The 11,129-nt window shown below is 36.9% G+C and overlaps 1 protein-coding gene across 1 annotated transcript; it reads right to left on the reverse strand.

Moving 5' to 3' along the window:
* Positions 1–347: 347 nt before the first annotated feature.
* On the reverse strand, positions 348–1,459 carry LOC112501998 (CASP-like protein 1). Its single transcript, XM_025105792.1, has 3 exons — positions 1,170–1,459; positions 943–1,075; positions 348–584 (listed from the first exon to the last, which is right to left on the reverse strand). Exons 1-3 carry the CDS (start codon positions 1,457–1,459, stop codon positions 348–350), a joined length of 660 nt encoding a protein of 219 aa, XP_024961560.1.
* Positions 1,460–11,129: the final 9,670 nt, after the last annotated feature.

The following is an 11,129-nucleotide window of genomic DNA, read 5'->3' on the forward strand; positions in this document are numbered from 1 at the left end:
TTGGTAATTTAATGTAATATTTTTTTTATATTAAATTTTTTTTTATTCTGTCGGAAATATGGTCGGGATAAATTTTTAACAATATTTAATGGGTGATTTCTGGCAGAAATTAATGGAATTTGACTTTTTTTAATGGCCGTCGGAATCCACCAGTAATTTTCATGTAATAATTTTCCCGAAAAATACGCCAAAAGAATTCATATTTCTAGTAGTGGAATAATTATGTATTGGGACTTTCCTCATGCATTGTCATGCTTGTGTAATCTTTATTATCATAAACTTTAAAAACTAAAACTGCTACAAGTTCTCTAGAAAAAGGTGAATAACATCAATTTGTTACATGCAAATTAATATTTTGATGATACACGGATTTTCTTTGATAGTACATAAACGGCGAGCCAAACGAGTAGCAGAAGTTCTATGGAGGACATGAGTGACAAAGCGATAGATCCTTTTAAGTGACGACAATAGGAATCATACTCATGGCAAATCTCGTGCCATCTTGAATGAGAGTTCCCTTTGAGTCCTATATATGATACTCCTGTTGTTGCTCCTACTGCTGAAGCTACAATCCCGAACAAAAGCTGCATGAACCATGCACATTAACTACAAGTTCGTAACTTGCTAAGAATAACTTTCGATGGAATGAAAACTGCTTGTTACACCACAATTAATAAAGTCGTCTTTACAAGACGCCAAATATGTTTAAATGTCCAAATAGACTATCTTATAATATCAAGTAATTGTCTGTCTTACATTAAGGTGTTATAAAAGGATTTTTCTACGTATTTGAGATTCCTCACAAATTGTTTAGACCACTTTTTAAATAAAAGGTTATATATTGTAACGCCTTTTATATATGATACACAATTATTTGATTCAATAAACTTAAGTCCTATAAAACAACTTATCGGGATATTTAGGCATGGTTCAAGATCTTACAGAATCCATGATCACCATGTAAAACTGCCGCTTTCCCGAGCTTCCTCCGGTCATCTTCATGAGAGCTAAAAGCGACGAGGCACCAGTAACGATGCTGTACAAGAAAGCTACTGAAAGTGCTGCTACATAGTATCTGCATGAAAAAGAAGAACAATAATATCATATGAGTTCTAGCCTTCTTCTAGGGTTTATATTTGAGCCAAAGGTCAGTGGTTGGTGCTACTTACGTGTAAGATGGGGAGTGATTGAATTTTGCATCCAAGGGTACAGCCATGGTGGGCGAAATGGGTATCAGCTCGGTTTGTTTGGAAGTGACCATAACTATGACACCAGCCAAACTGGTTACACACAGCAACGCCCTCAAAATCCCTTCAACCACCCCGTGGCCATGGCCCTTGATACCACCGTCACCTGTGGCCGCCTTGTACTCCGGCGGTGGTGGTGCTGACGACTTTATTGGTATTTCCATATCAATTGTCGCATGTGGAGGAGGAGCTGTGATGTCAATGGCTGACATGGCCAAGGTACGTAGATAGAAGCAAAGTAGAGCTTGTGTTTCTTGCAGGTGTTGTTGGGATGCCACAGCATTATATTTATAGGAAGCTGAATGCCACCTGATCTGATTTTGTTTAGATTTGAATCATTTTCTTGTAAATATATATGATGTAATCTTTATTACAACATTAAATTTAAATATAATGTCTACCTATAAAATAGCTGGGTAATCTGACATTGATTTAAATTACCCACCAACAATTTATCCACTAACTTTTACGACAAATCACCATTTAGTGATTGATTTTCCATGGAAAAGTACTTATGCAAAAATCTTCTGTTAATAGTGATATATTTTTTCACTAGTGATAAATTATTATTTTTTTAATTTGCATTATTTTAAAAAACAAGCATTCTATGAAAAGATACTTCTCAAAAAATGTTTTATCAACTTAGATATCACTTTTACTTAGCACTTGTATAATTGTTCCATAAAGTAGTTTTACATCTAATAAACTCAATTTCGTTGTAGTCCTCTCTCTAATGACTCTTCTGTACAGGCCTAGCACTCTTACTATTATCTATGTTCGTCTAGCCTCTTGAGTAGGGGTGTTCATGGGTTGGGTTGATCGGGTTGATGACATTTGAACAATCCAACCCAATGCTGGTGATTTGGAAAAATCTTAACCCAAACCAAAGTGCAACCCAACCCAACTCAATCCGTACGGGTTGGTCGGATTGATATTTGGTATATTAAAATATTCTTCTAACCTTTAATATGTTATTTCTCTACTCATAATTTCTTTTTCATCATCAACCATTTGATACAACTTATTCATATTTCTTACGTATATCACATTCAGTTAATTTTCTTAATTTACATATATATGTTCACAGTTACTGAATGAGTTATATAGAGATATGAATAGATTGAAAATATGTGTATATGAAAAGCATACATGATAGTGTAATTGTCTAATATATATATTAATAGAAATTCAACAATCATATTAAATCGAAGAAATAAAAGGATATCGGGTTTATCGGGTTCAAATAATAGTAACCTAATATCAACCCAATACCATACGGTTTGACAATTTTACAAATCGATTAGACATCGGGTTGCTTCAGATTGGGTTATTTCGCATTGGGTTGGGTTGATCGGGTTGGTCGGGTTTTTGAGCACCCCTATCATCTCATCTCATCTCATCGACCCGTTAAAAGGGGTGTGTTTAAATCTTACATCAATTAGAATTGAACCATTTCTTTTTGATATATGTTGGAGGGTTCTTTTAGAAAGTATTTATTGTAATAGATTCCACATTAAAATATGGTATTCAACATTAATAACTAGTTTGAAAGTCATTTAAAAAAAGTGTCGTTCATGCTTTTTTTCCCAAATAGATGGATGGATAAGGGAAACACATTAATTGACTACCGCCATCCGTTGTTGAACAAGAAGGGTGTAGGCCGCCGATTCTATAACTCAGTACATATGACACTAGCAGACAATGATCAGGTCGTTGGTTGTTTTCAACTATTTAGCCTAACTTCCACTTCCACCTACTTATGGAAATATTGTGTTTGCTTTACGGTTAAGTTTAATATAAAGAACGCACGATATTTGATCTTATTAAACTTAACTGTAAAACAGTTCATTAAGACATTTAATGACATACATATATAAGGGTTGAGTTAACAGTGAGAATGATTACCATGGGATCTCCTTGGATCAATCATAATTGAAGAGACCACTACTCTAGATATATTAAAGCGTCGCAATAAGTTTATACGTACGACGGTTTTGGACTTTTTAACAAATTTTTTACTTCACTTTTTTATATGATAAAATGTTGCATTAACTTTTTTAAATGACACCTTTAAGAAGCGCCCTGCGCTTTTACTATTTCAAAAATGCTCTTAAAATACTTGTTAAGACGCCATATATATCATATAAACTTGTTACCATGGTTTTACATAAAAATCACAATTGTTTGGTTCTAATTAAATATAAATTTCAAGTTTTATAAACAATCTATTAGAACACCCAGACTTTTTAACGTCTTATAAACTTGATTCTCTGTTGTAATGCTTGTATCCAACTGATCATGTGAACTTGGAGTTCCTTCGCAAAACTTCTTGTAGACTTGTTAAGGTGCTTGTAAAATGTGATTTAAATTTCACCAGTCTGATCATGGAGTTTAACGAGACTTCTGCAAGTGGCTCAAAAGTCATGCACATAGGGAAGAAACTCTCGGTACATATCGAGTTTGAACCACACTTACAATTTACAAGTTCACAAACACAACATTATATACAACTTTTGTGGTCGCTTAGCAAGTCAACTACATGTACTATGAGAAAATTCACAGTACAAGAAAGGCTCGATCATACTAGACTTTGTGATGTCATATATAACGTCGCCTAAGTCTATTTCTTTAGCCATTGGTATGTGTATGGCCCAACTTACACGTACCTCGACTAAGTAATCTCATAAGTCCTTGCATGGAGAATAGTCGAGAAAATCGCACCAACTGTTTTAATGTTGTATTGTCTTTTTTAGGTGGAAAGTGTAGTTGTCTCAAGAATACAGTATCCATATTGTTGGGACTTAGTCCCCCTCTGCATAAATACAAGGAAACTTGTCATTATGTGTAACTTTTCATTCCCTTCATCTTTATTTTATTTTGTGGGGTTGTCTTTATATTCAAATAAGGTATCCCTCTATATGAACACGTGAATTCTAACTACCACAAAATCGTTTATTTTATATCAAATCGTCCATGAATTTGATATGGATCAAACAAGCGAATATCCGTTGCAATCCATACATGTACATGAAATAAGCACTATTTTTTTAACCCATTCACATGTGAATATACATTAATAACCTTGATCAAATACGAAAAATTGCACTCGAACATCATAAACCGATAAAAAATATTTACCCGTGAAAATTAACTACCACAAAACCATTACTTGACATCAATTCGCCCCAAACTTGATACACACTCATTTGCATGTACATTTGATAACCACTCTATATTGTTTTAACTCATTCTCATATGGACATCTATTAATATCTCATGCAACAAAATCTTTTTATTTTCCGAAAGGATTTCTCCTGGCTATATAATAACCAAAAAAACAATGAAACAAAAAGTCTAGGAAAAATGCCATAAACCAACAAAAAAACAAAAAAAAAAAACTTGGTAACAACCCATACCGAGCAACAAGCAACCAAAATAAGCAAAGAGAGATTATATAGATGGAGGTAATAAACAAAAGTGCCATCTACCATCTCCAACGCATCCACCAGCAAAGAAACCGGTCTTTGAAACCAACAAGATCATCCGGCTTCCACATTGATTTTTGCAGAGTGTCTATTTCTGTTCTTCCAAGCCATCCGCGTCATAACCACTTTTCGGATCTCACTCATAATAAGAGTCGCTGGCCTTTTTGATTAGAGAAAATCCGCATATTCCTTTCTTGCCATATATAATAAACAACGGCCGCCGAAGAAAGCCTTTGTATCATATTCCAAGCCATACCTTGAGTTCCTGATATTGCTCCCAAGATGTCATTCCACGAAACCCAAGTTCCAGTCATCCCAACATCCTGCTTCACAACATTCCAGACCTCCATAGAAAAGCCACACTCAAAGAAACGATGGTTGTCGGAGTCTATAGGTTTGGCACAAAAAGCATCTAAATTAGGGGGATCATGCTTCCATGATCTCATTCGATCCTGAGTAGGAAGACGTTTTTGATAGGCTAGCCAAAGACAAAAGGCATGTTTAGGAATAGTACAAGTCTGAAGTAATATCGTACTTTCGATGATCATTCATAGTACAAGTCTGAAGTAATATCGTACTTCAGAGTTATTTTAATAGTACAAGTCTGAAGTAATATCGTACTTTCGATGATCATTCGTATCTGTAAGATAAATTTTCTGACATGATTTAATTTTTTTAAAATTATCTCGTGTAATATATGGGATCGAACCTAATTTTTTCTATTGTTATATGTTTAATAAGATTTTAGCTTATGTATGTAAGCTGTTGATCCTCTCTCTCAGTGATTTGATGATAACCACTTTTACCTTATACGAAGTGTTAGTCCCGAAGGGAATGACAATAAACAGAAAGTAATTATAGAAGGGGGGGGGGTTGAATATAATTACACAGACTTTTTTCAACTTTTTAATTCTTATTGATTTATATCAAGAATTAATACACACAGAAATACAAAAGATTGTTGCGGAAGTTAGGAAAGGAAAACCTAACCTAAACAATCTTACAAGGAAAAGAACTTTAAAGAACAACACAAAGAGTTCTTAAAAGGAAATGAAGAACACTAAGAATTTCTTCGCACACAGGAGAGCAAGGGAGAAGAAGAGAATAGCCGATTGCCTTAAGAATTCACTAAGTAATCTTTCAAAAGCCAGTTGTCTGCATGGGAGATGCACACTGCCTTTTTATACTACCTTCAGCATTTAATGCATGGGGACACTTGTCACCTGATGATAAGAAGGCAGGGGTTGACTTGACCAATGTTGATATCTCATTTTCATCGTACACAGCGTRCATACAACAYTGTTCATGCARAGACAAACTTTGCAGAGATATGGTCAGTCTRTAGRAAGATCTTCTTTGGATGGATATGTAGCTTCAAGCAGCTACTCACAAATCTTCGGTCCAKGAAGATTTTYAATCTTTGGTTCATGAAGATCTTCAATCTTGGGTCCATGAAGATTTTTCAATCTTCGGTCCATGATCTTCAATCTTGAGACCATGAAGATTTTTAATCTTCGTTCTATGAAGATCTTCCTTCAATCGGCTTGTAACTTCAAAATATTTTCAATATTCATTTTCAGCTACTTTGGAGTCTTGGTGTGTATATTAGACAGTTGATCCACAACACCGTATCGGTGACTTTCTGTCTTCACATCAGCTAGTCTTCGATTTTGCCAATGGCTTAAGTATGCACCAAAACACCAATATACAAAGAACCAATAACTACTAAGTGTTGTTAAGGTAAAGGAACTGATCAGTGGGTCATCACCAAATCAATAGGTGACCCAACAATCTCCCCCTATTTGATGATGACACAAACACTTAAAATAAATAAATACAAGATATACAAACTCTAAAATTCTTTGAGAAGAAAAACTTATAAATTATGTGACCCATGTACATATTTAATTTTGGGTTCTTTTCTTTTCCTTTTTTTTAATTTTTTTTTTGTTTTTTTTTTTTTGATTTTTTTAACTATAAATATATATACAAAACAAATAACTAATCAGAGATAAACAAATAAAAAATGAAAAAATTTGAAATAAATTCTAAAAATATAAATTGTATCTATACTAGACTATGAATTAAATACTTACAGTGAAGAAGAAAGTTCAAGAAGAAGAAGTCACATAGAAAAGCTAGCAGTCATCATCTACTTCCATAACATCTGTATCAGCCACTGCAAGAACATCTCTTTTCTTCGGTTCATCCGAGATCAACATATAAAAGACTCTTTCGGCTTCACCAATTTTAATTATGCTATAACACCCTAAAAGTACATAAATACTACTAAGGAAAAGATGATAAGGATCGGAAAATACATAGCGGAAACTAGAGTTTAACAATGATTTATCCAACAAAGGGAGGAAATATAGCGTTTACGTAACAATTAGCGAGACGATAAATAACAACCTATTAATCTAAACAATCATATGTCCAGATTAAGAACGGGTATTTCCACCATCTCCAACAAAAATGCGAAATCAACTAATGTTGCAACGCTCGAAGCACCAAGTGTTTCGACTACAAAAATGACCCTTACGATAACAATCTCCTCACCCCTTTTGTACCCCGCCGCTAAAGGAACCTGATAAGCATGCCAATTTAAGAAGAAGTGTTAGGCTTACGCCTAGTGAGTTCAAATGGTGTAATAAATGCATAAAAGATGAGCCTTTGCATGATAATATATATATATATATATAACAATGACGTAACTCAAACAGTTAAAGGGGACGGTAAGTCCAAGATATAACATGGTGGGCCAAGAACATCCGAAGATGACGGGGGAGACCCAATTTCCGTTATTTATGACGGAACACGAAGTAAGTCATAGATCAACGTTGTAGAGCATCACTTACAGGTATAATACTATTGACATCAACCTAAAACCAGTCGTGTAGTCAGTCGTGATCTTAAGCTCTTTACCTCGGAAATTACATAATAATCACAATGCGTATTTTCGAGTGTGGTGTGAAGGTGAATTTGGAAATTACATAATAATCGCAATGCCTAAATCCAACTTACATCATCCTTCACACGAATGAAACAAAACGACTTTCATGCCCATAACCCATTACCTCTTAGTGACAAGTTCAAAGGCGATATCTTAAGCATATAGGCACTTATTCACGATAAGATCTTTATATGAGTCCTTAATCAAAATAAGATATTCTTCTTTACTAGAAAGGTATTCCATATGTAATTCATAAGGGGTTTTCTTTTTTTAGTCTTATGACCAAAAGAAATACTTGAGAATATGCATCCTATTTATTGAACAAATCCCCTTTCTAACTCATCCATGCATAATTAACAGAATTCCCAAGTTCATACACTTTATACCTAAGACATTCGTTTCTTCTAAGCAAATGAATTCTATGGAAACTCGGGTATATAGTAAGTAAAATACCATCACAATTTGTATAAGTTTTCATAAAAGGGAGTGGGATGAACTCACCTTGGAGGGTTTAGGAGAAATCCCTAAAAGTCGAGAACAAAAGGTGGGCGGAAAGGGACGAAGAAACAGCACGGTTGTACTGCTGTTGCTTACTACTTTTGCCCTCAGAACCAGTGCTGACTGCTATTGTTGTTCGCCGAGGGACACAACGATGATAGCGAGAGACGGGTACAGCAGCGCCTGTTGCTTCTCGCTGCTATTGTGGTTGTTGATAGGCGAAAGGGAACGACGGACAGGGCAGTACCGCCTGCTACTTGCTGCTGTCGCTACTGTTGATGAAAGGGAATGACGGGCAGGGCAGTAGCGCCTGCTACTTGCTGTTGTTCGACCGAGAAATGCAGAAAAGAAAACGCAGCAGCTGCTGTTTGTAGTTCGAATAGGCACAGTAACTCTTGCTGGTTGGGGCTATGGAGACGAGGAACGAAGGAAATGATTGTTATCTGCTGCTGCTGTCCGTGAGGCACCACCAGGTTGCTGTTTGGCAAGAAGGTGAATAGAAGAGATGGCAGCGGCTGCTGCTTGTTGCTGTGGTTCGAACGAGTACGGCAGCGCCTGCCGCTTGTTGGATCTGAGGTACGGGAGTGACTGGAAAGTAGGCGGACGTGGGTTGGGGCACGGTGCAGTCGTGCATGGACTAGAGGCGTTGTACAGACCCGGTCGGCATTAAAAAGGCCACGCCAGCGACTGCAGCCTCTTCCCGAGTGTTCTTCTAAACTTGATGAAACCACGACTCCTCCCCTTTCACTCTCTCAAACAGCAGATACTGTTGTTCCTTCACTTTTTCGAGTTCTTCCCCAAATTTGGAAGGGACCTCCTGCTCCTAGTAGTTATTACCCCTTTCCCCCTTCACTTTCTCCCCTTTGATCCCAATCCAAAAAATAGTAGGTAAAAACCCAAAAATAAGAGAAGGGACTATATCTTCTTCCTTTCTTTTAGTTTCAGGTAAGGGGGTCTATGGGTAGGAATAGAAGGCAGTAGCTGACCCCCCCCCCCTTTTTCCAACTAACATGTCCTTCCCTATACCTATATACATATTTTCTTATATAAATATATATATATATATATATATATAACAAAAGGTCTGATAACTAAATAAAATGCTATAAGTTCCTAGTATGAAACATATACCCATAAAGGAAAACATATACCTCACCAATGAGACGGAAAAAGAAAAACAAAAGTCGTGAACGAAGTAGAGAATAAGGAAAGTAAAAAAAATTGGGTGTTACTTATGCTTAGTATCATGCACAATAGCTGAGAATCAGCTATAGGTATCTCTGAAGCTCGGAAAAATCAAAGGCAACTATTCGTGTCCCAGAAGAATATTCCATGCTCAGGAGTGGACAGGATAGTTCCTTCCGGATGACACTCATTTGAAGGAAGGGTAAAATCAAGATGTGAGACATCAGGGGCCTTACCTTCCTTTGATAATTTCTGAATAAAAGAGTCTTGATTCTTGATGGACTTCGAGGCAGAAGCAGATTTAGAAGAACCAGCTTTACTTAACATTTGCTTAAGAAAGGAGAGTTGTGGAGAGGAAGGTAGCTTGTAATGCATCTTGATCATTTCTATCTTTTTCAAAAGGCGATACAGATGACTCAAGACAAATTCCTTATACATACTTCTGCTTTTATTAATAAACTTGATGATCTCCATCCATTCAGAAAGACCGTAGAAATTGATCCAAGGTAGCTTTTATGTCCTCACTACTCCGTTTTTTCGACCAATAATCAAATAGATCAGATTGGAATCATAGGTCAATTTTTGAGGACCTTTGATTCTGGCATTGATAATTCGAGTTGTAATGTAGCGTCGGAGAATTGAGTCATTAAACCATTTAATTCTTTTCTCTTTGGTTTCTTCAGACTCAGATCGTGGGACCAAGGAGTGAGATTTGTTGGTTTCCTCAAATTGTTTTTGAAAAGCAATTGAGTTGGTCGCATCCTCAGTAGAAATACCTAGGAGATGAAGATCAGTTTCTTGAGGACATGAAGCTTTAAGCATAAGTTTGTCAGCTGTAGAGACTTCATATTGAAATCTAGCAATTTTAGCTGTTTTAGCTGCAACAACTTCTTGATCTGAAGTCATAGGTGCCATTCCTTCTCTGTGAGTTGGGACTAAGTCCCCAGAAGCTGTGGGAATATCATCTTGAGAAGATATAGTACCAACATTAATAGATACTGAAGGCATAGAGCACGGTTGCTCCCCCTCAATAGGTGCAATATGTGCTACAGCTCTATCAACATGATCAAGTAGCTCCCCCTCAATAGAAGCATCACAGTCTGACTCAGCTGAGGAAGAAGAGGTAGAAGCTGAGTCGTCGTCCCCGTTTTCACTGATAGTAGGGTCAACTGTCTTCTCCCCTTCAGTGGGAATAGGGGAAGGCTCACTAGCAGGAACAGGAGGACCCTTCACATTGGCAATGGAGGAAGGCACATAAGTAGTAGCACGAGAAGAGGGAGTAAGGGGAGCACATGTGGCACGTAGCAGACGTGATATACCGTGATGAAGAGAGCCAAGAAGAAGAGAATCAAACTCAACATGGCGACTGATATCGGCTAACATAACCCTGTCCTCTTCCGTGAACTGACTGGGACCCAAGTCAATAGATATCTCTGTATCTCTGTCTAAGAACAACTTGGATATTTGTGTCTGTGCATCCACCTTGGAGTGTAGATCTACCAGAGACTGAAGAATTGCCTGATTTGTAGCAGCCTGACTTTTCGATCGAGCACGAAGATCAGCTACAACTTCAGAGATGCTAGACTGAGAATCGAAGAGAGCAGTCATACGAGCATCAAGAGAATCAACCGTATCTCTAATAGCTGTAAAAGCAAGGCCATGATCGTGCAAGGCGGCACTATGCTGGCGCATCTCAGAAGTAAGGTTGGAGGCAAAACAATCCAATCTCCCAGATAAATCAGTGCTGAGGGAGGCATGCTG

Source organism: Cynara cardunculus, unplaced genomic scaffold, assembly GCF_001531365.2.
Source record: "Cynara cardunculus var. scolymus isolate 2C unplaced genomic scaffold, CcrdV1 Un_Scaffold_816, whole genome shotgun sequence".
Taxonomy (NCBI): Eukaryota; Viridiplantae; Streptophyta; class Magnoliopsida; order Asterales; family Asteraceae; genus Cynara; species Cynara cardunculus.

Bases quoted from the DNA above. Each gene is read 5' to 3' on its own strand.
- LOC112501998 (XM_025105792.1), bottom strand. From the start codon at position 1,459: ATGTCAGCCATTGACATCACAGCTCCTCCTCCACATGCGACAATTGAT. The intron at 1,076-1,169 runs GTAAGTAGCACC...TTTTTCATGCAG, and splicing joins AATCACTCCCCATCTTACAC to ATACTATGTAGCAGCACTTT. The intron at 585-942 runs GTAAGATCTTGA...TGGTTCATGCAG, and splicing joins ACATGGTGATCATGGATTCT to CTTTTGTTCGGGATTGTAGC.